Genomic DNA, 25,579 nt, shown 5'->3' on the forward strand with positions numbered 1-25,579 from the left:
CTGTTTACAGCACAAATGCAGCCCTTTATGGGGGAGTTGAGGGGAATGGATTTAATCTGCAGGGTCTTTGCAATGATTTGTAAGAGAGATGCTGTGCCCACACTCCTCTGTGATTCAGTAGCAGCTATAATTACTCAGTATTCTGGACAGCTCTCTTACAAGATGTCAATTTATGTGTAATCGGAGCAAACGCTGCAGCTGGGGACGTCTTGGGCCTCTCCCTCTGCACACACACGAGCAGTTTACTTAGATTTGCAAAGAAAATATTTTACAAGGCGATGGAGCGAGGTCTTGCACTTGAAGCAGGGCTGCTGGAGGGCTGGCAGCCTCAGTTGGCAGCCGAGGGGATGCTGGCTACGTGGGCACCTCGCTGCAGGGTGGGGACTGAGCTGCTCCCTTGGGCTGCCTTCACTTCAGCTGTCCCATGTTCACTGATGCAGCCTCTGTCAGCGGGGCAGGGACCCCACTCTGCTGCCCCTCAGGCTGGATTTCAGCTCAAGCCCTGACGCACAGAGCTGGGAGCTTTTCCCAGAGGGTTTCTATGGCAGCAGTACCTGGCCACTGTCTGCTGAAGTGCTTGTAGAGTGAAAAAGGACCCCTCAAACCACAACCATCCCTTAAAGGGACTCTGTTCTACACACCAGGGTGGGCAGGGGCTGAGGCTGAGCAGCTTCGTCAAGGAAAAGGTGGGACCCTGCAGTGGGGTCCATTCTGGAGCCCATTTCATTCTTTCCCATCTGCGTCCGAGCAGGGATGTGGCTTGTACCAGAGCTTCTCCGTGAAGCCGTTGGGAATGCAGCACCATGGGGGGAAGGTGCAAAATAACAGGGGGAAGGAAGCAAAATAACAACAAAAGATGCCACTGCCTGTACCCCCTCCCAAAACACCCAGCTCTCCTGCCCACAAGATGCACCAGGAGCAGAAAAATGCCCATGAGGAGTCTGGGCTACACAGAGCAGGCAGCAGAGCCTGCAAGACCTAGAGATAGATGTGCCGGAGCTCAGATGCATCTGGCTCACTGTTCGAAGCATTAATAAAGTTCCTCCCTGGGCAGAACACAGCTTCAGACACAATGCTTCCCCTTCAGCACCGAGTCCTGGGCCAGTGTCGGCCCCATGTGGATTTATGGCTCCCCAGGCTCATAAACGTCAGCACTGCGGGTGATGGATGCGGGCCCTGGGACGCACTCCCCTCAACTTTGGGAGATTTCTTTATTTTTTTCTCGTCTTTTACAACAGCCATAAACCAGCTGCTGATTAGTGACGGGTCTTAAAACTTTAGGCAAAAGCTGTTGAAATCAGCTTTAAGTGCTAAGCTTCTCCGAAAGCAGAACGGCTTAGCGTTTTCATTTTGAGGTCACATCTGTGACGTGCGGCCTGCTGAGCCACGGCCATTGCGGCAGGGGCTTTAGGGTCAAGGACCAGCCTGGCCCTGCGCTGCCCTTCCTGGTGGCACAAAAGCAGCAGATGTCCCCTGACAGGGACATGACAGTGTCCCAAGTCCCCTGCTGCCCAGTGGGCTGAGCCTGCTATCCCCTTAGACCCAGGGAGAGAAGGGGAGTCAGGACAGTCCTCGCTGTGCCCAGGCCACATGAAGGCTGGCGGAGGCTGCTGTTCCTGGATGTGCCTGCTGAGCGAGTGGGCTGCCCACATCATGCTTCCTCGCTGAATAGGGTCACACACAGAGGCCACAGCTTTGTTTTGTGTTGACCCAGAACATGGCTTCACTTTCTGGGGAGGACATTTTGTCCTCATGCCTCTCCGCACCCTCGGCTCCCTCCCATTTTCCAGCACCGTGGTGAATCCTCATCCTCCATCCCAGCCTCCATTCCCTGGTGCTGAGCTTGGCCTGGCTGTGCCCCCCTGCGCATGGCGAGCTGCCATGGCACCTTTAAACCTGACTTAGTTTGCACCCTTCCACCTCCTTGTCTCAAAAGGTTGTGCAGGACAGACAGCCCCCTCCTCCCACACTGTGTCCTTAAAGGTGGCAGAGGAATGGTGGATGGAAAAAGGGAGAGAAGGATCAATGGGTTGTCAGGTTGGGGACCAGAGCGAGGGACGGAAGGAAGGACAGAGTGACTCCAGCTTTCTTCACCATCTAGAGAGCACCTTTCAAGTAGGCATCCCAGTGGGGCACTGCAGCCCAGGGGAAAGGACGACCGCAGACCATCTGTCCACACAGGGGCTGGGCACGTTCCCTCCCTGTCTGCTGCTTCTCTCGGGAACAGAAGTTAGTGAAGATTTATCGCGGCACTAAACCTCAAATTGAGCACATTTGAAAGAAGAACAATTTATTCGTCAAAAATATGGCTTCATTTTATCTGCAATTATTCTCAAGTTAAGGCCTCATTCAGCAAGCAGTTGGCTGAATAAACAGCAACTTTTTATGTCTAAACCATCTCATTTTGACATACCACTGGAAAAATAAATACAGGAGGACATAACCTACCCAGACAACTTTTTGAAAGTTCTCTGGCTTTTTTTTTTTTCCTGCTAGAAAATGGCGGGATTGGGAACGTAGGGTGGGGCAGCTGTTGCTTATGGTCTTGATTATGACCAATATGGAAGAACTGGTTGAGCATCTACAGAAGTGATATGCTGCGGAGGTCAGTGGTCACAGACTGCATGGTTCATTGGTTTTGACATTAAAACAAAGAAAGCATCCTAAAAAAGACAGTTGGCTGCACAAACAGAAACTTAACAAATTCATGGGGATGCTTTACCACCAGCAAGAGTCCCCCGGGAAACCATCCTAAGGAAAAAATAAATTAATAAATAAATAAAAAGTTACTCATTGAGCATATATTACGTGCACAGCAGCTAAACATCTTGATGCAGAGAACCCACAGGAAAACAGTAAAAAAAAAAAACAACACTGTTGCATCAGGAGCACTTTAGTGTCCAGAAAATCAAAACGGAATCCTATAAAAATGAGAATGAGAGTGGAAGGATGAGTGTAAAGGGATAGCACAGGCATGTGAGGTTTGAATGAGAAAGGCTAAGGAGTTAAACGAGTGACAGATAGCGAGGAGCATAGTAAGCAACAAAAGAAGTTCCACAAATACAGTGGAAGTATAATGGAGAGGAAATAGTGTTGACACTCATGTGTTATAATGGAGAAGGTAAGCAAAGAAAGTGTACAGGGAGGGCTGAAGGAAGCAGTGCCTTCCTCGCCACAGTTCTGCAGTGTAAGGCTGTGACTTGTGTCTAGGGCAATTAACACTAGCAAGGGCACAGAAGCTGAGGCCAGTATCAGGAAGGAAGTAGTTACAGGATGCTGCAATAAACCCAATCTGTATGAGTAGTCAGGGATTGGGAAAAATTACCCTGGAAAATTTAAGCAATCTCTGAACTGTTTGCACGAGTCTGTGACAAATTTGGAAGGCTTGATCCAAGAGAAGTGCAAGAGTCAAATATAGTATCTATATGGAGAAAAAGAAAAAAAAATAATAATAAAAAGAGAGAGAGGGAGGATTAAGAAGTGGGAAGTTACAGATCAATCCACCTGGCCTTCACTTCCTTGAAAGACTTTGGAACAAGATGTCACACAATCCATTTGTAAATACCTAGAGGACAATGGTGTGGAAAAAATAAAGAATAAAAAACAGCCACACCATTCTAGGGAGAAAGAATCATGTCAAGGTGATCTCATTTCCCTCTTTGCCAGAGTCTAGTGGAGCAGAGGATGTTGTGGATGTGATCTATCATAGGCAAAGTGACCACTGCTGTCTGGGGTGGGAAGGGTTATAGGGAGGGTGCTACCAAAGCCCCCGGGGAATCCCAACCACCCAGCGGTGCCAAGTGCCCAGGGTGAGCTCCAGCCTCCTCATCTGGGCAGACCTTTTTCATAGCATTACCCCAAAAAGCTCCTCTCTGGGCAGCCCTGCTGCTTCCCAGCCAATTACAAGTGTTTGAATACACCCTATGACATTTGCTTCCTCATTTCTTCAGCCACTGCCAAGACATAAAAAATAATAATAATAAAAAATCCCCTCAGATCTCAGAACAAAATATTGCAGAAAAACAAAGTGACACAATCTTGGAGTTCAGCACCGTGGCTGCAGCCCCTCTGCCTGAAGATGCTTGACAGTTTGGACCAGGATGAAGGTGTGATGCTGCAATGTTTCTTCGGAGGAAGAAAAAAAAAAAAAAGAAAGAAAGGCAGCTTTTATTTTTAGAAATTTTAGCAGCCAAATTGTTGTCAGGCCGTCTGTGCTCTGCTGAGCAACACTGCAGCATTGGGCACAGCCAAGACAAGTATTCTCACAGAGCAAAATGTCATGACAAAACCAGGTTTAATCAGAATCCCAGCACCCTTCAGAGAAAAATGCCAAATTTTGGACAATTTATCTATTGTTTATCATCTCTGTTGTTACTGTGATCCAGTAACAGGCAGGGAAATGTGGCTCTGGGCCTGGGTTGCTGTCTCTGGGGGTGTGCCAAGTTCCCCACCAATGCCCTCTGGTGGGGCTGTGCAGCCAAGAGGGAGTCGAGGGGATTCGTGCTTCTTTTCCACCACCCCACAACAACCACCACCACCACCTTTGTCCTTCACCACAGCTGTCAACACTGTCAGTGCTCTGCAGCTGGACTCACTCCATTATGTCCATGTACTTGTCCCCCAGTCTAGTGCTGGGAAGCCCAGAAATGAATGCAGCACCGCAGATGCCATCTTTCTTGTCTTTTAAAAAAACAAAAACATGGGTCTCCAATAAACACATCGGACTGCAGGAGGTGTGCCTGACCAGAAGCTTGCACCCACAACTGTCCTCACCTCTACCAGCCAGCAGCTTTTCAGCCTGGGCCAGCCCAGTGGGGCCCCACATGCACTGGCAAGGGGCAGGCAGCAAGTACTGGCGGCGCAGAAGCAGCCAGAAGCTGCTGTGCTGGCACATGGTGGAGGTTTTTCAAAGCCTGTCCTTGACACTGACTCCCAGGAACATCCAGTGAGAATTTATTGCTTCAGACCCCTTGTAAATGCCAAGTCATCATGTGATGGATGGGCTGGGCACTCCTCCCGGGATGCTTTTTGCAACAGTTCCAGCAGCTGTTCCCAGGAGAAGCAATGCAATGCCATTCAGATGCTGTTCAGACAGGGGTGAGGCACACAGGGCAGGGCCTGGGAAGGGGGCAGCCCTGCGTGGGGCCACCCCAGGGATGATGGACCTGCCTCGGTCCTGCTGGGCACGATTCCACACACATCCCTGCCACCCCCAGCCCTCTGACACGCACGCTCCCCAATAAACTCCCAGCACACGTGGATGCACACACAGGTGCGCACACGCTTTGTGCACAGTCCTGCACGTGCTCACACCTACGCCCCCACACCTCCACCCCATGCACGTAAAGACACCAGTGGAGATGGCAGACAACATGCTTGGGAAGAAGGCTTGCTCGGAGAAACCTGGCCCTGAGAGCTGCCGTGCCACACGTGCACAAGCAGAAACGAAGCTGAGTGCCCCCACCCCAGCTCCCCTCTCCCAGCACGCTGCAGCCTCCCTGGGGTACGAAGCAGTCGAAGTGGAGGACGGGGGGTGGGGGGGGGCATGGCACACAGCAGGAGCACAGACAGCTTGGGGTTTTCAAGAGAAATGCAGGTCGGGGCTGCACCTGGCTGAGGAGCGGCACGGCACGGCTCGGCACGGCACGGCACGGCACGGCTCGGCTGGCGGAGCCGCATCGCCATCCAGCGGTGCCGCCCGGTGCAAAAAATAAATAAATAATGAATGAAAAAAAAAAAGTCTCCAAGACTTGGAACGGCTCGGATCCGGTTTCCTGCTACAGCTGCTCCTCTGCCGGGGGAATTTGCTCTGCGTTTGCCCTACGAGCGCGGGGGCTTGCTGGGGAGGTCGCTGTCACCGTGGAGCGCTGCAGAGCTCCTCCTGCAGCGGAGGAGCTCAGCACCCTGACGCCCCGCACAGCTCCTCCTGCCTCGCAGAAACTGCCTGCATGTCCTCCCTGCAAGACCCAGGAGCGGGAAGTTTCAGCATGTTTCTTGCTACTGGCAACCTCGTGCAAACCCGAGCCCTCTGGCCACCTCTGTGATGGCGAGGGAGAGGGACGGGGTGATGGGACGGCTGTCCCCACAGGATGCAAGGCTGTTGAGCACAGACATCTGGAACATCCTCAGCTCTAGAGGTGAGAAATGCCAAGCATTGTGCAACGTCACCCTGGAGGAAGGGGTGACCCAGCTGGGAGAGGGTCCAGGGTCTCAGCTGGCCACCAGTGCAAGCAAACCCCAGAGAAAGTTTTCAGCCGTGGTGGCAACGTCACATCTTGCAGCTGCAAAACATGATCCCAATGGAACAGAGCCACAGAAAGGCTCCCAAAAGTGCAGAAACAAAAACGTCAGCCAGAGGAGCCACCATTGTTAGGTCTGTCTGCCAAGTCTTGCCTGGATTTTGTCTGACTTTACCCTTTAGGGATGAAATTTTCCATCCCTGGGTCTTTTCTTTTCCAAGTCTCAGTGAAAGCAGCCAGGGGACAGGGAGCACTGGAGCTGGGATGAGCAAGTGCCTCGACGTCTGCCGGGGGATGGTGCCCTTCATGGGAGCAGCAAATGAGCTGAAAATGGATGGGAAGCTTTCAGGGAGCGAGCTCACTTTTTCCAGCTGTATCAGCAGGTCTAATGAGAGAAAATGGCTTTGTTTGGCTTGCATTAAAAAAAAATAAAATATCAGTCATTCCAGCGGAAAGCTGTCACGTTGCCAGCTTGTGGAATGGGGACTTGGAGTGTTGCCTTCTCCTCTTCCCAGGAAGATCTGCAGAAATTTGGCTGATGACATCAGGAAATTACTTGAGCTCTCATCCACTCCGGGTGCAAGTTCTGGTGGCAGCTGCCAGGTCCGTTGTGCATGGGCTCTGTCCCTGGTTCTCCTTCTCCCTGCAGTCCTGGAGGGCTTCACCACCACCACCACCCCCCCCATAGCAGCAGGAGCAGGGCTCAGGGACAGCAGAGCTGCAGGGGCTGCGGGCACCCCCAGGTCAGCCTTTTCCAGGGGAGTCACCGGTGTTAATTGGATCAGCGCTGGCCAGAATCCCTCTGAGGAGGGATGCTCCCTTCAGTACTTCCTCAGGTGAAACCGGAGAAACTACCTATAAAAATGTGACCGGAATGAATTTCAAGCATGCAAAAGGAAGCAGTGTAACCATGCAAGATTGGATTCAGCCTCAGAAAAACAGCTTTCCTGGGCAGTAAAATACACCTCGAAGTGACACCAGCCACACACCAGCTGCAAGCATCATGCAGGCTGTGCACCTAGGGTTTTCTTGCCTTCTGGGTGCTCAGGGAGAGAGCCCCGTTACTCCTTGTAGGAATGCCAAGGGCTCCCAGCTGAGCCTGCATCGATGGCAGCTGTGCTGTGAGTGCAGATGGACCCCAAGGAATGGGAAACCTGCCTTCCCCAGCACCCTCACTCTCCCTGGCTCCATCCTGCATCTCCGTCCCCAGCTGCGTGAGAGGACAGTGCCACCTGCCCCTCTCCTGGGGGCTGCAAAAGCAAATGGCAAAGCCCGTGCTTAGGGAAAGGTGAGTCTCACAGAGAAGTGGGGAACAAACAGGGGCTGGTTTGGATGCAGGGAGGGGCAGCTGCACGGAAAGTATAAAGGATATACATTAAAAATATGCAGAAGTTTGTCAGCAAGGGCCTGCAGCCCGTGTGGTGAGCAAGATTACACGGTCTGAGCTTTGTAGGCCATCTCCTAGCTCCCACAGGAGTTGTGGAGGGGAAAGGGAACGAGGTTTCTTCCCTGAAGCATCCCCTGTTACTCAGGGCTCCTGCTCCCTCATGGAGGAGGCGCTGGCAGCGTCACACAGCAGAGGCTGCAGGGGGTGCTGAGGAGGACAGGGACATGGAGGGAGCAGAGCAAGGGCTGAGGCAGGCAGGGACTGATGCAGAGCATCTCCTGGAAGCCTCAGTCACTCCCCCTGAAGCAATTCCCCTTCCTTCTCCTTAAATTGCCCTATCAGGCCCCTGTCCTCACCTGCACCTGGGCATCAGAGCGGTGGTGGGAGGCCAGGACCATCAGCAACCCCCTTCCTGGGATCCAGCAACCCATTGTCTCCCCAACAGGAGGTGAGACAAGCCCAGGAATCTCGGGTTGGTCTGTTTTGGGGGGAAAGACTCAGCCTACCTGGGATCTTGTGCTCCAAGGGGAGCATCAGACCCTTTCCGTGGGTGCTGTCCCTCTGGGTAACAGCTCCATGCTTCCCTGGGACAGGAGAATAAGGGAAAAGTGTGAAGGTTCCTGCAGAGCTTTTGCCTGTGAAGAGGAGGACAGGAAAACATCTACAACAGAGAACAGAACGGCTTGCCCCCTCTTCCTACAGACATCTCAAGAGGGAAAGGGAAAAGGGGACATTTTTCTTTCTACTTTTTTTTCCACTGAAAGAGAAGTCCAAGTGCCACTCATTGCTCCCTGCTCTCAATTAAATACACAGAAAGTTAAGAAGCAAAACTAAGTGGCACTTGGTTAAAGGGAAGCATCAATTCCAGCTGCAAGCTGGGAATCGACCTGTCCCCCGAAGCAGACAGAAACCCGCCTGCCAAGGGGAGACGTCTGTGCAGTGGACATCAAGGCTCTGCGAGCAAAGGGGCTTCGCCGTGTCTGCAGCAGCCCTCAAATCGATGAGGTTTTGCTGAGACACATCTCTGCCTCCCAAGGCACGGTAATTAAGAGCGTATTTTTAGAAAAATGAGACACCGTGTTAATCAATAAGAAACAGCCGAGTTCTCAAGGGTAAAGGTGGCTTGAGTTAATCTGCCTCAGCCTGGAAATCTCTGCGCTCCCAGCCCAGCCATCTCTGGCTGCGCTTGGGCTCTGCAGGGAGCACCCCCTGAGCCCTGCACCTGGGGCTCTGCGCCACGGGGCCGCGAGGGGCTGCAAGGCAGGGTGCAGGGCTCTCCAGCAGCATCACCTGGGAGGAAGGCCAGAGGCTGGGGAGAGGCTCCCTGGCGAGCTTCTCTGTGCCCCAACATGCTCCACTCCCTCCGTGCTGCTTTCCCAGAAATGCTCCCCGGTGCGAGGTGCTTAAATCATTTACAGCAGACTAAAACAGGGCTGGCTCCCTTCCAGGCGCTCTGGCATCCAGGCTCTGTAAACAACCCCCTGCCACGAGAGGCAGCCTGGAAAAAAAGACGTTTTGTGTCTATTCCCCAGACCCCACTTCCGCAGAAATCTTCCATCGCGATCATTTCTAGGCTGCAAGTGCAGAGAAATGGTTTCAGGCATTCACTGACCTTCCTCCTCCCCAGACACTCTCATGGGCATCTTCCAGAGCTCACCCTCACCCACTGTGCCAGGCAGGTGGAAAACCAGAGGGACCCTCTCAAAATGAGGTGAATCAGGGAAGTCTGATACACCTCTCTCCATTCCAGACGGTTCCCAGATAACCTTTTGGAGACAAGCTCCATTTTTTTGCATAGCTCCAACCTTTCTGAATATTGGAACTCACCCAGGTGTTTTCTCATGACTGCTGAGCTACATCAGACCTGCAGGAACTCAGATGGAGAACCTGGGCCAGTCCAACGTTTATTTCTTATGCTTCAAGCAATTAACCAAAACTCTTTGGAATGCAGTTAGAAAATGGCAGTGACAGGGAGCACTCTGAGAGCCCAGTCCAGCCTCCAAATCCCATCTGTACTGAGAACTACGTCCCAGGTGGTCGTGAGATGAGATGTGAGATGTGATGAAGGAACATCCTGGCTCCTCTTTCCACCAGCAGCTCTGCAGGCAGCTCCCAGCTGCCCTCGTACGGGCACCCAGCGCACCAGAGGTGGGACAGCAAAACTAGGGAGAGCTTGCAAGGGGCCTGGACTTTGGCACAAGCCAGAGCCACCTCAAAGGCAGGTGACAGGGAGGCAGTAGGGCTGCTCAGATGGGCTGGGGAGAACAAGCTCATCCCCTAAACACAACCTGCTGTGAAGCAAAAGTCCCAATCCTGTCCTAGTGCTTTGAGTTTCCGCACACCCTACGGGGGCTTTATCCCCATCACTGTGGGTGTTAGTGGGTCTCCCTGAAGTGTGGCACAGCAGAAGACTAAGCCTCTCCTGGGGAAAAATAACCCTCAACCACGTCCCACCCCACAGGGCACATCAGCATCACAGCCAGGTGCCAGCTGAGGGTTTGCTGAGGGTCCTCCTGCCAGCTCCTGGCCCTGGGCTGGGAGTGTTTTGGTAGCACTGGTGCTGGGCATGAGGCAAGCGTGTGGACAGTGTGAGAAATACCCAAGGGAGAAGGATCTGAGTCAGCATTCTCCAGGGAAACCGCAGAGGACGGGTGCTGGAGCACAGGGTGCACAGCGCAGCAAGGTCTGCATGAGGAGGCAGGGCTGGGGGGCTGGCAGAGCTATGGGACTGCAGGTCCCTGGTACCTAGGATGGGGCAGAACTGCCATAGCCTCAGAGCCAAGGGCTGGATCCTACACCCCAACGACAGGGGGAGCCTCCTGGCTTCCAGTTTGTGCCCATTGCCTCTTGTCCTGGTGCTGGGTGTCACTGAAAAGAGCCTGGCTCCATCCTCTCTGCAGCCTTCTTTCAGGTAGTTACAGACATTGACGGCCTCCTCTTGAGCCTCCTCTTCTCCAGGCTGAGCAGTCCCATCTCTCTCAGCCTCTTCTCACAGAGAAGATGCTCCAGGCCCTTCAGCACCTTGGTGGCCATCAGTGGGCTCTCTCCAGTGTGCCCAGGTCTCTCCTGTACTGGGAGCAGAGCGCATCCATGCCCACCTCTGCCAAAACACAGGAGCAGCAATTTTCATCTCACATCTCCCTCCCAGGTGTGGTGAGCGGCTGCTGTAACTTGTTGCCATCTGTTATTTTCGCTGTGTCAAAATGCCTCTCTGCCAACCACAGGCCCATGAAATATGCATGCCATGTCCTCCCCCTTCCCAAAGCACTGCTAAATTCCCCTTTCGCCTATTGGCCTCACATTCAGATTTGTTTCTTTTCCTCTTACGGCTTCTCAGGCCATCAGCAAGAGACTCACCCCAGCACAGTGCTGGCAGCTGGGTGAAACAGGCTGGCTGCAGCCACCACGCTGCCCCCACTGCACCAGCAGCATCTGCCTGGATGTGGTGGGACACCAGGACAGTGGCCTGTGTGACCCTCAAGGGCTTGGCATGGCACCCACAGCATCTGAAATCATCCCTCGGTGGCTTCCCAGCCATCGTGAGGGTGGCCCAGGCAGTGCAGCCCACTCAGGGAGCTGCTTTGTTGAGCAGCATGCTGTAGCTGTCTTGATACAAATACCACTAGGTTGAGTTTTTTTGTTTGTTTGTTTGTTTGAGATTTTGTCTTTGTGTCCAGATCTGAGACTAAAGATTCTCAGGTTGACAACTCAAACCTGAGACTTCACGTGAGAAAGCCTGTGGCAGCAAGAAGCTTCAAATGAATTATTTCACTCTGGGGCATGAAAGAGTTAATGCAAAGCAGGAAATATTTCGAAGGAAATGGGTGCTCCTTCTCAACGAACATTTCATCCAGCTCTGCTGAGGGCAATGCCATTACCTGGCTCTGGGCCCTTTTTCTGCCTGACACTTGGGAGGAGCAGGACATCCCAAAAGGAAACCTTGTGATGGAGCTCAAGGAAACTCCACGCTTTCGTTGTTAATTGCAGCACTGCCAGTGCTGGGGTGTGGAGGAAAAAAAACATTTGCAGCAATTAATTCTGCCTGTTCTGCCGGCCCGGTGGTGGCAACACCTCACCCAGGCAGCGTTCAGATCTCCAGTTCAGATGACCGGGAGGTGTTTTGGAAAAGCCAAATCCTGCACCAAAGCCGCAGGGGCCCTCCCCCCGAGGGTTCCCACCCGAACAAACCCCGCGGGCGGCGGCTGCCGTGAGCATCGCCGGGCACGAGGTGTCACCGGGGAGCCGGGAGGGGATGCTTCGGTTCCCTGCAGGGAACAACGGGGGCTGGCAGACCGAACGGGGAGAGGGGAGGTGCAATGGTGCCCGCCGGCCGGTCCCCGGGAGCTGCGGGGTGCGAGGGCCGGGCACCCCCCCGAGAGCCCCTCTGGGGGGCACCCGGCTGCGCAGAGCCGACCGAAAACCCCAGGACCCTGACCCAGCGAACTGGGGGCGCGGCTGAGACCCCCAAACCGTTCACAAGCAGCCCAGGAGGAGTAAGCGCGGGGGTTCGCGATGCCATCCGCCCCGTGCGCGGTGCCCCAGCTCTGAGATCCCACCCCAGGGCGCCCCTGAGGAGGAGGCTCCGTGGGCTGGACACACCGCAGGCTGCCCGCGGATGGCTGCGAGGGGACGGGGACCCCTTTTGGGGACCCTCGCGGCTCTCTTTGGCCCCGCACCGCTCTTCAGAAGCTGCTCCCGAAGGGACGGGGCCCCACTCGGCTGTGCCCACCCTATCTCTCCGACCCTTCCCAAGGGGACGCGGCTCCCTTCGGGCCATCCCCGTCCCTGCACGGCTCCCTCCCGACCCGGGGCTGGCCCGGGGAGACACCGGGGCTGCGGGGCCGGAACGCGGGGCGGAGCGGCGGCCCCGCAGCCCCGTTGCCGGCGGGAGCCCGGCGGGGCGGCGCCGGGCGGGCGGTACTTAAGGCGGCGGGGCGGGCGGGCGGCACCGCCGGGCCATGGTTCCGCGGAGCGCCGTGCGGGCTCTCTGCGCCACCGCCGCCCCCCGGGGCGCCCCCCGTTCCGTGCCCGGGGCCACCCCGCCGCCGGCTACCGGTAGGGGTCGGGGTCCCCGGTCCTCGGGTCCCGGTCCCGGTCCCCGGCCGGTGCCTCCTCCGCCGCCCGCCGTGGATTTTGGGGACCCCCGGGAGGCGTTCCGCAGCAAGAGCAGCGCCGAGCTGCTGCGGGGGCTGCTGGTGCTGGGGCTGTGCGCCGTGGAGCCGCTGGTGGAGCACAACCGGGAGGTGGGTACCGGGGTGGGGCGGGGCGGGGGATGCCGGAGCCGACCCGGGGGTCCCCTTGGGGGTCTTGGGGGGGGGGTGGGTGTCGGAGCCCGGCGCTGAAGCTGCCGTGTCCGTGTATCCCGCAGCTGCTGCAGCTCGGCCGGCGGGTGCTGGGCCGGGCGCTGTTCGAGCGGCTGATGAAGATGACCTTCTACGGGCAGTTCGTGGCCGGGGAGGACCAGGAGGCCATCAAGCCGCTCATCCGCCGGAACCGAGCCTTCGGCGTGGGCACCGTGCTGGATTACAGCGTGGAGGAGGACCTGGGCCCCGCGCCGGCCGGGCGCCAGCCGCAGCCGTGAGCGCGGGGACCGGGGCGGCGGCGGCGGCGGCGGCGGGCGCGGGCGCGGGTTTTGGCCGCGTCCCTATTGGCTGAGCGCGCCCATCCCCTCGCTCCCATTGGCTGCGGCGCGCGGGAACCCGCGTGCGTCACGGCCCCGCCACCCGACGGGGGCCTCGTGCCCCGAGGCGCGCTGCTCCACCCCCCCCCCCGCCCCGTCCCGGAGCCCTTATCGCCCCGCCGCAGCCCGGTGCTGTTATCGGGGAGCGGCTGCTGGCGCTTGGCGAGCTGCGGCTGGGCTCTGCTGGCCCTGCCAGAGCAGGTTTTGGGGGTGGCGGGCACGGGACTGCTGCTGGTGTTGTCCCCCGGGGGTGCTGCTGCCTGTGCATCCCGCACGGGAGGCTCTGCCAAGCCCTTGCTGCCGCGGTGTCACCGTGCCCGATTTGTTCCAGCAAATGGACGAGGCGTGGGGGAGGGAAAAATGGCAAAAACGGCACGCAGGCGGTCAGCCTCGGGTGTCGTCGCAGGGCACCGCGCCCTGCTCAGGGGTGAAGCTGTTGCTCCGCTCGGAGGTGCGGGACTGGAGGTGTCGGGCTCGGGAGCTGCTTTCTTCCCGCATCTGGGTGCTTCGGGGCTTTTCCAGCGCAAACCAGCCGTAGCCGGCAGGTTTCTGGCCTCCTGATGCCATCTGCTGTTTGCTGAGCTCCTGCGCAAAGAGCTGTGCAGGGCCCTCCAGCACAGCCTGCTCCCCTGCAGCCAAGCTGGAGATAACCGAGTGGAAATGCCTCACTGCCCCAGCAACGGGCTGTGGCTGCTCCTTGCGACCAGTTTTCCAGCTAGGAACAGCAGCGTGCGGGGGGGGGCGGGCACCCGCTGAGCCTGTGCCCCTGCATGCCTTGCACAGGCTGGGTCCTGCAGCGCCTGGGCTGGCATCCAGCGCTCCGCCAGCTTGTCACGGGTGTCCTTGGCCCTGTGCTCAAGGCACGAGTAGCAGAGCTGCAGCCAGCTCACGGTGACGCAGCTGGAGAAAGGTCCCCTGCAGGCAGCACGGCCTGATGCTGTGCCCATTCCCATGGGCTTTGGGATGGGGTCCAGCCCCTAGTAGGGCATGGGTGGGCAGGGACTTTGCTTCCCATGGGAAGAAAGGAAGAGCCCCCCCTCCCATCGTGGTGCTGCTCGTGGTCCCCTTGAAGCCTCCAGTCCTTTGCTGGCCCTTGGCCACCCTGCACCAGGAGCTGGGCTGTGGCTGTGCTAACGTGGGCAGGGCCCCTCCTGCCCCTGCAGCAGAGGTTCCCTGAATGCTTCTGGACTCGCCGAGTGTCTGCAGCACCCCACCATGCTTAGACTTCGCTTCCCCTAGAGATTTCTTGTGTGGACCACTGATGTCTGCCCCAGCACGAGATTATGAACCAGCCTGGCCAATGAGCCACCCCAAAACACCTCATCCCCTTATCCTCCAACTCCCAGTGCTGGTGCCGGGTGCTGCGCCAGGGTGTGCTGTGGGTGCTGGGGGGCACAGGGTGCTTTCTGCTCCACCTGAGGATTTGAACTGATGCTGTGCAGGGAGATGCTGCAGCAGTCCTGTTGTTTGCTGGCAACTTGTGTGTGGGGCAAGCTTGGAAGACTTCTGCCAAATGCTTTGCTTGATTCCTACCTACGTGGCTTTAGACCTCACCAGTAGTTTGAGTGTGGGCTTCCCCTAACCACAAGGCTTGCCTTTCATGTGGTAATTGAGGAAAGACTTCTCCCTTATCCCCTCTGCCTGACCCATCTCCGGCTGATGAGCAAAGCAAATAGGCTGGGCTCGTGGCACCCTCCTGGTAACCTCCAAGGTGAAATGGATTATCACCTCCTTATTTCTGACACGGGGAACTTTTGTGCTTTTCCTGAGACAACTTACTTGAGCCTGATCAAAAACTTACTGAAAGCCTGAGTCTCCTGTGTCAGCCACTTTACCTGTGCACAGCAATCCACAGGCAGGTTTGCCCTGTGCTACTGCACTGATTCTTCCTTGTTAAAGCAGGATTGCATGCTCTTGCTTTCACAGTTCTCTTCAGATTGGTCTTGGGACCTTCTAAAGTTGAAAGTCACATTTGCTCGCAGCTGAGGCCGAGGTGACTTGCATCTGCCTTTGCATCCCACTGGAGCTTTCTTCATCACCTGCTTTGTAGCACACACAGGGCCTGGTTTGTGCTGGGCTCCACAGCACGTGGCTTGTACGTGGTGGCACCAGTGTGCTTGTCTGGGCAAGTGTGAGCTCCCAGGTCCTGAGCAGGTCTTAGAAGTGGCTCCTTTCCAGCTGCAGCCTGCCAAAAGCATTCAGGCTGTGCTCAGAGATGCTTCCTGCTCTGGGAGGCTTGTGGCCAGGTATAAGCTGACTTCTGCTGGGTTAAGTGGCATCTGCTTCTTGTAGCATTTGCTTCTTGTAGCAACGGCTTCGTTAGCCAAGACTAATATTGCAAAGAAAGCAGATGATATCCAGGAAGAGCTATTTCTTCAGCTGGAAGGAGCTTCCTTTATTTTGTTTGATGCAGAACAATAAAATGAGCACCATGGCACTGTTTTGAATGCCCCCCTCAGGGTTGATGGGCTCGATGCAGTCATGCAGCAGGAATGCTGCTGGAAAGGGTGTGTTTGTCCTTAGGAATACAAAACACTCCAAATTCAAGAGTGTTTTCTACTAATTAAGTTGCACAGGGCAGGAGAGCTTTGTTCCTGCTGCTTGTCCCCAGCACCTCAGATGCCAGATCAAGGTGTGCTTGGGGCTTCAGAGCCTGCTTCAGGGGGACCTCGCAGCTGTCAGGGGCTTTGCTACCACATCCCATCCCTCAGCACATGATGTCTCCTCTCCTTTCCTTCTATCACCCTTCATATTCAGGGGCAGCAAGTTTCTTGACCTGTCATCCTAGGGACAGCCCAGTCATGGAGCAGAGACTGAGGGCACCAAAGGTTGCAGCGCGGCACCCACAGCTCCCCACGAGCTCTGGCTGCGTCTGCCCTGGCTCACACGAGGCTTTGCGGCACTGTGAGCAAAGCAAAGCTGCTCCAGGGAGCCTCCAGCCGGACGGAAGGGCTTTGTCTCTGCTTGTTTATGCTTCCAGCAGCTCCTAATCCCTGTCACAGGGTTTCCACGTGGGTGAACACGTGTCCCTACTCCCCCGTGGAAGTCCCCTGGCTCAACCCACAGCATATTTCCCCATGGGGCTCCGTAGGGCATGGCCAGTTTGGGGGCAGTGACTCTGGGGTTACACAAGGGAGAGATCTCCTGGGAGAAGACAGCTCTGTGCTGCCTTCCAGGGGCTGGCAGGGTTTCCTAAGCAAGACCACTGTCTGCAGGCTGGATTTAGGGTGTCAGAGAGGAGGTTTAGCTGCTTGAGCTCCAGGAGGAACTCATGACTTGGCCGGCACTAGCATGGGCTGTCAGAGCCCTTTATCTCCGTGGCAAGGGGCTTGGGCTTGAAATTACATCCGAGGTTGGCTGGAGCCAAAGCTGGGGCCGTGTTTGGAAGCTGTTGACTAATGCCAAGGTGCAGAGGAGCGGGACAGCTGAGCTGCAGCAGGGTTTCTATGGCTTGATGCAAGCTGCTCTGAAAGAGCTCCTCAGTTTGTGGTCTGGTCACTGGTGCCTGTGAGACGGGAGGTGTTCGGATGAGGTTTGGTGAGAGCCATGGAGATGGAGCACCAGTGCTGACTCTGTCCTTGCCATGGGGTGGGTGTCCTCAACCACAGCTGGCTTGGGTGTGCTGAGAGCAGCTCCGGACCCAGGGTCAGGGCATCCTCCCTGTGCTCCTCAGGGTCCCCAGGTGGCACTTGCCTGGATGCTGAAACCCGCTTGTTTTCCATGAGAGGATCTGGGGCAACTGAGCTGCCAACAGAGCTTATGCTGAGCAGCATTTGATCCACTGGCGATGGGATGGCAAGGGAAGAGCAGGGTCCAGCACCAGGCTGGCAGCAGGGGAGCCTTGGAGCTGCCCTGGCCACCAGCATGGGGCTGCGAGGGGTTGCTGACCTGGCCCTTATCTTCCCTGTTTCTCTTCTTAGCTCCTGCACCTCTGCAGCCGAGAAGGAGAGAGGAGGTGAGTGACCCAGCCTCTCCTGCCCACAGGAGATAGCATCTGCCAGAGCATCCAGCTGGTCCAGGCACCACGGGCCTGGCATGGGGGAAGGGCCCAGCTCCTACGTGAGCTGAAGGAGGAACACGAAGGTCCTCAGCCAGCCCCGTTTCTCAGCAAAGACTGAGCTCCCGCTCAGTCAGCAGAGCAGGGAGGGCATATTGGGGTGTCTTTGTGGGCTCCTGTGAGGTCCAAGGCAGGTTCCTTCACCCCTGAGCCCATGGCAGGAGCTTCCCGGGGAGGCTGGCAGGACTGGAGGCAACACAGGGGCTACATGGCCTCTCTCTGGCCTTTTCCACCACAGGAGCAGAGCAGAGGGAGAAGAAGCAGCACCATGCCCATCGTGGATCTGGCAGTCACTGCAACGGGGTCGCCAGCCCCCGCACCTATTTCTATGCCGATGAGGCCAAGTGCGACCAGCACACGGAGACTTTCCTCCGCTGCATCGATGCCTCAAGTAAGCCTTCGGAGTGTCCTCACAGTCCTGGGGACACCAGGGACACCCGCACCCCCTCCTGCCCTGGTGTCCTGGCCAGCTGTGCCATGGTGGCTCTCTCCAGGTGGCAGCTCAGAGGACGGCTTCTCAGCCATCAAGCTGACGGCGCTGGCAAGGCCTCAGTTCCTGGTGAGTGCCCCTTGGTGCCAGGGCCATGGATGATGTGGGTGCTGGGCATGATCCCTCAGAGTCTTGGCGTGGCAGAAGGCTCCAAGCTGCCTGGGCTGCAGCCTGTGCAGCTCACCCAGGGTCCTGCCCCTACAGCTGCAGTTCTCGGAGGTGCTGGTGAAGTGGCGGCGGTTCTTCCACCAAATGGCCGTGGAGCAGGGCCAGGGTGGGCGGACAGCACTGGAGATGAAGCTGGAGGTGGAGAAGCTGCAGGTGAGCGGGCTGATATCCAAGGGATGTGCTGCTGGAGGTGGCCCTGGAGGTCCTCGGAGCAACCCTGACCTGTGGCACCTCTGATGGGGTCTGACATCTCCTTGGCATTGATGCTCCTCTTGGTGGCAGGAGGCCCTGGCCAACCTCGGCATCGCGACCAAGGCAGAGAGCCAGCACTGGTTGACGGGCGAGAACCTGGGTGCAAGCGGGTAAGCTGTCCGGGACCTGCTGGGTGTTGTGGGGTGGGGGCACTGAGGGACCTGGGCCAGCCTCACCGTGTCCCTGTGACAGGTGGGCAGCAGCAAGGGGAATTCTTCAAAGACCAGCGCTGGCCTGGTGCAGAAACCAGGGACTCTGAAAGCAGAGGGTTTTTTTGTTGGAGGTGACAAGATGGGTCGGGGTGCCACGTGCAGCAGGCTATGGTTTGCTGGTGAGACTGAGAGATGGTAGAGACCCCCAAAAGTCACCAGCATGGACCTGGCTTCCTGCTCACAGCACTGTGGACCTGCTGGCGTGGAACAGCCTGATCGACAGCCGCACCAAGCTCTCCAAGCCGCTGCTCATCCCCAACATGAAGGTGGGTACACACTTTGGCAAGGCTCTGCCCCCCGACCAGCTCCACAATGGGGGCACTACCAATGTCCCTGTTCCCTGCGCTGGTCCCCAGCCGTTGCTCCAAGTTTGGGTGCTGCATGGACTCTTCCCTCTTGGGATTTTGCTGTCTTTGCCGTTGGCCACCACCCCTTGCCTCTTTTATGCGGGTCTGGCAGCTGTAGCCAGTGCCAAGAAACTGGTGGTGGGGGACAACAGGAGCATCTGTGCTGGCTGGAGGGGCATTTGGGGGGCACAGGGTGTGTGTCTGCTGTCCCCAAGCTCTGCAAGGCTGGTGGAGCAGGCACCCCACATGCTGCAGTGGTCGGGGGATGCTGAGTTTGCAGAAGGACTGGGGGTGAGCTTCCCAGGGCATTTGTCTCCCATGGGCAGCTCCTGGAGTGCTGCTCCCCAGGCAAGCTGGTGAACGGGCTCTTCTCACTTCAGACCAGGCAGCTCGAGCCTCTGTTCTCACACTTCACCGAGGAGGAGGATCAGCAGATGAAACGGATGCTGCAGCGGATGGACATCCTCGCCAAGGTCTGAGGAAGCTGGGGCTGGGTGCCACTGTGGAGGGGGGGGAGACACGTGGCAGGTGGCCCCAGCAGCCCACCCTGCATCATTCACCCACCAGAGAGCCACGGAGACTGGCGTGAGGCTGATGGTGGACGCAGAGCAGAGCTACTTCCAGCCAGCCATCAGCCACCTCACCCTGGAGATGCAGCGCCGCTTCAACAGGGAGCGGGCAATCATCTTCAACACCTACCAGTGCTACCTGAAGGTGAGGGCTAGCAGAAGCTGTGCAGGCTCCGGAGCGCACAGCAGGGAAGGGACCTGCTGGAGCAGTTAGATGAGCACCTTGGTGATGCTCTGGTCCATTTGGTGTGATCCTGGGGCTGGCTCGTGGCACTGATGTGATGAGCCTATGCTGTCTCTGCCACCTCCTCCCAGGAGGCTTACAACAACGTGACTGTGGACGTGGAGCTGTCACGCCGGGAGGGCTGGCACTTCAGCACCAAGCTGGTCAGAGGCGCCTACATGGAGCAGGAGCGGGAGAGAGCAGCAAAGTTTGGCTATGAGGATCCCATCAACCCCACTTATGAGAAGACCAACGAGATGTACCACAGGTAGGGACCTGCCCCAGCCACGTTCCCACCTCCCTCCCCACCAGGTTTGGGCTTGGACACCCGCCCCGCATGACCCCACACTTCCCTGCAGGTGCCTAGACTATATCCTGGAGGAGATCAAGCACAGCCAGAAAGCCAGTGTGATGGTGGCATCTCACAACGAGGACACGATCAAATTCACCTTGCGGAGGTGGGGACTGGCGAGGAGGGGTCGGTGCCTTGCTCTCAAGTGGGATGTGGGGCACGCAGTGGCAGCGCTGTCTCTGCTCTTTTCCTAACACCAAGGTTTGCCTTGCAGGATGGTGGAGCTTGGGATCCATCCTTCGGAGAAGAAGGTCTGCTTTGGGCAGCTGCTGGGCATGTGTGACCAGATCACCTTCCCCCTGGGTGAGTGCTGAAGCTCCAGTACCTGGGAGCAGAGGGGACGTGGCAGATGTGCTCCTGTCCCATGCTCACCCTGCGGTCTCTTTGACCTGCTGTGGGGTCTGAAGGGCCAGTGAAGCTGGGCTGTGGGTTGTCACAAGGCTGAAGAAGGTTTCTTGCTGCCTGGGCAGAAGTGGTGAAGCCCAGGAGAGGATGGCACTGGCAGAGGAAGGTGCCCTGACCTGGAAAACACTGGGTGCCGCAGGGAGTGTGTAGGGGGGAGACCAACAGGTTTCGAAGCTCCTGCATGAAAGTGTAACCAGAAGAGCTGTGCTGTGGTGGGATGGATTAGTCCTCTTCCATGGCTGTGTCCATGCTGGGACACCTGCACAGAGTTATGGAGAGGGAGGGTGTAGATAAGGACTTTTGAGGTGGAGTCCAGCTGAGCGTCCAGTGAGACCATGGTGGCAGGATGGGGGAATTCCTCCTTCAGGCCACAAGCTGAAATGGGGCTGCTGGTAGATGCTGGTGTGGTGGGAGCCAGAGCTCTTTGCTATGCGGACTGGCTCAGCCGAGGCAAGGTCCCCCTGTCAGCCACATGCCCAGACCTTTGTCCTGTATCAGGGCCCCTTCTCTGGGCAGCTGTGCCCCTGCACTGCCACCACACCGCCAGCTCTGGCACCCAGCGTGGGGTTCCCAGCTCCAGCCCAGGGCTTCTCGCATATTCCCTGACACCTGAAGTGACTTTCCCTGCTTCTTTGTGACCCCCGTGCCTCACAGACGGGCCCAGACACAGGCACTCGCAGGTCAGGGCTGATCCCCCTCCCCATCCCGGTCTCCGGAGCAGGGACCTGAGGCCAGGAGAGCAGCAGGAGGCAGGCCAGGCAGTTGTCCAGCGCGGATGCTGCTCTGTCCTGGAGTTCCCCCAGTACGCAGGGCTTGGCTGTGCATCTGCAGCCTCCTCTGGTCATGCTGGAAAAATGTGTTAACTTGATGTTTCTGCTTGAATGCTTCTTGAATTGGCCCAGCCCTGGCTGCCGGCATTCCCAGGGCTGCCGGTGACCTCAGGGCTCTCCACAATCCCCTTCTCTTCCTCCAGGTCAGGCTGGTTTCCCCGTCTACAAGTACGTGCCCTACGGCCCGGTGGATGAGGTGCTGCCCTACCTGTCCCGCCGAGCCCAGGAGAACAGGGGCTTCTTGCAGAGAGCAAACCAGGAGCGGGATCTCCTCTGGAGGGAGTTCAAGCGACGGCTCTTTGCGGGCACCATCTTCAGCCCCAACCCCTGACCCCCTCCAGCCCCCCAGCATCCAGTGCTGGGCTCAGCTGGTGCCTGGGGACAGGGTTCTCGTGCCTTTGTGTGTAACCACTAACCCACTAACTTCCTTGTTGCTGTTTTTCCCCCCCCTCTGAGGCCTTTGCCTGGGGAGGCGATGTTCTCCTGTTGCTGTTTGAACCCCATCCTCCTTCGGGAGGCCACTACTGTAGGGCTGCCCCAGCAGGCAGTGCCCCAAGGGACATCCCCCTTGCTGTCCCAGCACTGGGAGCCCAGAGCGAGCAGATCTTCCCCTCCCAGCACATGCTGGTGCTCCCCTGCCAGCCCTTCCCTTCCCCACCAGCCTTGGCCAATATTGTCCTGGTGTTTTGCCCTCCGAGCGCAGGGAACGGGGAGGTTTTGCCACCAACTCCATGGCACACGTCCAAAGCCCACGGGGCGGCTCAGCTTTCCCCAGCCCTCCCTGGGCCAGAAGAAGGGCCTGAGGATTATCACCAGGCTCCAGCTCTGTGGAAGGTCCAGCAGAGGCTGAATTTAGCAGCGAAAGTGGCATGCAGAGGTGGCTGGGACACAAGGGGAGCCCTGCTGCCTGCTCACCTGGGGCAAGCCTAAGCTTTTGCCCCATCCTGCTGGGCTGAGCAGAGCCACAGCTCCCCAGGCTCTCAGTCTCAGCCTCTTGCAGCAGCACTGGCCCTGAGGCACACATCCAGAGAGGGAGCAGGAGCCGCCGGGCCCCATCCTTGTACTACCCCAAACGCTGCGGGGACGTGCGTGGGGCCGGAGCTGTGCTGTGGGAAGGGGAAATCCGGACAGCTACTGGACACTGGATTTGTCAGAGAATGGCAATAATTAAAGCGTGGCTGTTCTTGTTCCTGCCTCTCCTAGAGTCATCCCCAGGGGGAGCTGCGGAACCGAGCGGGAGGGGCTGGCAGCATCCGCGGCGGCACCCGGGGGTCCCCCCTCGGGCTGGGTGCTGCCCGCCCGGGGTCCCCGTCCCCCCTCGCCTCCCTCGCGGTTCCTTCTCTGAAAGCCCAAGGGGTGAAGGGGGATGTTTAGGCTTTCCAGCTACGCTTGCTTATTGCTTTGTCTCCGTTTTTTTTATTATTATTTTTTATTTTTATTTTATTTTGTCACCTGGTTTTGCCTTTCCGAGCACCCGGAGGGGCAGGCAGCGTGACTACAGGTTGGGGCAGGGGCTCTGGAGCTGCGGGTGTTTAAAAGCAGGGTGCTGGTGCAGGTAGCAGCTGGGCTCCTGGGAGAAGAGGAGACATGATCCCTGCTCCTGACCACCTCTTTGGCCCCTTCTGCTTGTTGTGGAGTGAACGACTTTTGGGATGCACGAAGAAATGGCTCAAGATGCCAAGACCCAAAGCTCCCTGCACCCTCCGAGCCCAGGGATGCGGGCACAGGGAGCAAAAGTTAACTATTGCAAAAGTTAATCATGCACCTCCAGGCAGCTCTGCAGCACGTCTCTGGTGCAGGCTGCTGTCTGCAGGGGTGATGGGTGCAGGGATGATGGGTGCAGGGTGCTGCCTGCTCTCTGCACAAGGTGCTGGATGGCCTTGCAAGCTTGGGTGCCAGTTCAACACCCCAAAGCCCTGTGCTCCCAGCAACCTTTACCCATGTTCAGACAGAAGCAGCAACCACCCCTCTTGTTTCTGGGCACAGTGACCTGGCTAAGCCCTCTCTTTATCTCAGGCTTTCACCAGCCTGCCCAGCTTTAGCCCTTGCTGCTGGAAGCTGCTGTCTGCCTACCCTGAGGGAAGGGGAGGCGCAAAAAACACTGGGTATGCCCTAGCCTGTGCTGCAGCCCACTCACTTGCAAGGGCACTAGCTACAGCAGCAGGGGGAGTTGCGAGGGAGAGAGCTCACATCTGTGCAGAAGCCATCTCAGCAGACTTGCACTCAAATGCCGTGAGTGGTCCAAGCACACGTGAGCGGGGATTTCTTCCAAGAAGCAGAGCCTGGACATGTCCCCGCTGGACAGGGACGGGTGCCTCGTTATCGTATGGCTCCCCCGTGGTCAGCTGTGCAGCTCTTCCTGGTAAAACAGCTGCACGGATTTTTGAAACACGGACAAAACAACATATTTTTCCTTTGTTTTTGTGTTTGGAAATACTACAGCGCTGGAGTTTCTTTCTCTCTTTTGCTGTTTTCCAAAACACAGTTCGATGGGAGGCAAGCACCTGGTAGGGCATTTCCAGCCTGAAGTCTGAAAAAGAAACTGTAAACCCTGCTGTAACGGAAAGCATTGAGATGAGCTTGCAGAGCACCCACACAGCCTGATCTGCTCAAAGGCAGGGGCAAAAACCTCACTGGGACCAGGGGGAGAGCAGCGTTGGTGGAGTGCAGCATGACCCATGGGACGTGCAATCCCCCCATGCCTGCAAAACTCTTCCTGCCCAGTCGGGCAGTACGAGCCAGCCCAGCCCAAGCTGTCCCCAGCACACTGTGAATCCTCCCCCTCCCTGCAGCATCCTCAGCAGCTTCTCCAGCCCCAGGCTCCTGGCCAAGGGACAGGCTTATCCCTCACGCAGAGGTGAGCCACACTGCTGAGAAAAGGGTGGCTTTGGTTAGACCTGGTAAAAATGGAGCAGCACAGGACATTCTGCCTGGAAGAGGAGAGAAAGCTCTTCATGGAAGCCAAGTAAAGAGCCAAAAAGTAAACACATCCATGCACGAAGCAACAGCGTGGAAAATGCGTGGCGGTGAGTGTCTCCTTTGGCTTGTCAGGAGCGGGGCCAGGGAGCACCAGCCCCGCTCGGCACAGAGCAGAGGTAATGGAGAGAGCAGATAGGAAGGGAATCCCAGCCATGGAAACAGCCGGAGCGAGGCTGAAGCTCCAGGGGGGGCAGGCTGCCAGGGCAGGCAGGGGGCTGCCAAGCCCAGCTTCCTGCTGCAGCACAGCTGGCGGTGCCACGGGCTGGGCTGGGCACGGTAGCAGCCAAGCCTGGGGGGCAGCATGAGCCCCCCTGCACCCCTCAGGAAGCACGGAGCAGTGTCCGGAGCTTCACAAGCTCATCCCTTGGAGCTTCACAAGACAAGGAGAAGTGAATGAGCAGATGGTGCAGCCTCTGTGCCAGTGGCTTCATGGATCTGTGCGCCTCTTGACCACCCTTTTCTGGAGCAAGCCCCCCTCCCCAGTCCTTTTTCTCAGACAGGAGGTGATGCTGAGCTCACTTGGTGCAGAGCATTCATCCTGAGGGAGTCCCTTGTGCCTCGGCATGGACAGTCCACTGCTGTCTCAGCACTCCTGCCTGCCCAAGGGGACCAAGTGCCAGGCGGTGCTGGATGCCACCAGACAGACCCTGCCCACAGGATGGGGCAGCTGGGGCAGCTGGACGTGGTGGCAGAGTCGCCCAGGCAAGAGATACTGGAGCCCAGCAACACAGCGTGGGGATGGGAATGGGGGCACATGAAAGAGGAGAGGGTGGCAAAGAGGGGAGAGGGAGGGATGTGCGATGATCACCAGCCTGTTTGAAAACTAATGTCTAGGAAGGAAAGTCTGTGGGACGTACCAGGTAACCACCAGGGAGATGGGAGATAGTTTCTGGACAGATGGATGGAGAGAGCAGGAGGGAGCTGAGTGTTGCTCAGGAATTGTGCCCCCCACGTTTATTGGGATTTAACTAAGAGCATAGTTTCCACTGGTAAGACCACCAGGGATTTCCCTGTTGGGAACTTCTGTCTGTGTGGACTTGAACAGGACAGAAACCTTCCATGCACATCAGTCCCAGGAACCACAGACATCAGAGGAGGCTGGTGGCAAGAAACTCTTCATCCACCCTTTGCTTGGTGACTCCCTAATCCTCACCTGAAGGATGCTGCCCAACCCATGCCTCATCTACAGGGGATCCATTCCCTGCATGGGGAAACCCTGTAGGTGCGTGGTCCTGGCACCCAGCTCTGCAGATGTTCCATACACCATTACACAGCCCCTCAGACACAACCAGCACTCAGCAGGAGACTGATGCAGTGATTAAACCGAAGAAATTGATTTGACTCCCTGGGAAGCTGAGCTCGCAGAGAGCAACAGCACTGCTGGATCAT

At 57.3% G+C, this 25,579-nt stretch overlaps 1 protein-coding gene and 1 long non-coding RNA gene across 2 annotated transcripts; both read left to right on the plus strand.

Annotated features, from left to right (window-relative positions):
- The first annotated feature begins 5,826 nt into the window (after positions 1 to 5,826).
- Positions 5,827 to 8,347, plus strand: LOC311446302. The gene is made up of 3 exons (XR_014698830.1): positions 5,827 to 7,527; positions 7,969 to 8,074; positions 8,220 to 8,347. It is a non-coding gene; the product is annotated as an uncharacterized lncRNA (long non-coding RNA).
- A 4,226-nt stretch (positions 8,348 to 12,573) lies between these two features.
- PRODH (proline dehydrogenase 1) lies at positions 12,574 to 22,398 on the plus strand. The gene is made up of 14 exons (XM_084539324.1): positions 12,574 to 12,869; positions 12,995 to 13,203; positions 17,227 to 17,261; positions 17,602 to 17,754; positions 17,858 to 17,922; positions 18,058 to 18,174; positions 18,304 to 18,383; positions 18,670 to 18,751; positions 19,213 to 19,305; positions 19,400 to 19,546; positions 19,717 to 19,892; positions 19,984 to 20,082; positions 20,191 to 20,279; positions 21,355 to 22,398. The coding sequence occupies exons 1-14, from the start codon at positions 12,585 to 12,587 to the stop codon at positions 21,540 to 21,542; spliced, it is 1,818 nt and encodes a 605-aa protein (XP_084395450.1). The 5' UTR covers positions 12,574 to 12,584; the 3' UTR covers positions 21,543 to 22,398.
- The last annotated feature ends 3,181 nt before the right edge of the window (positions 22,399 to 25,579 follow it).

This window comes from Aythya ferina, assembly GCF_964211825.1.
Source record: "Aythya ferina genome assembly, chromosome: 17".
Classification (NCBI taxonomy): domain Eukaryota; kingdom Metazoa; phylum Chordata; class Aves; order Anseriformes; family Anatidae; genus Aythya; species Aythya ferina.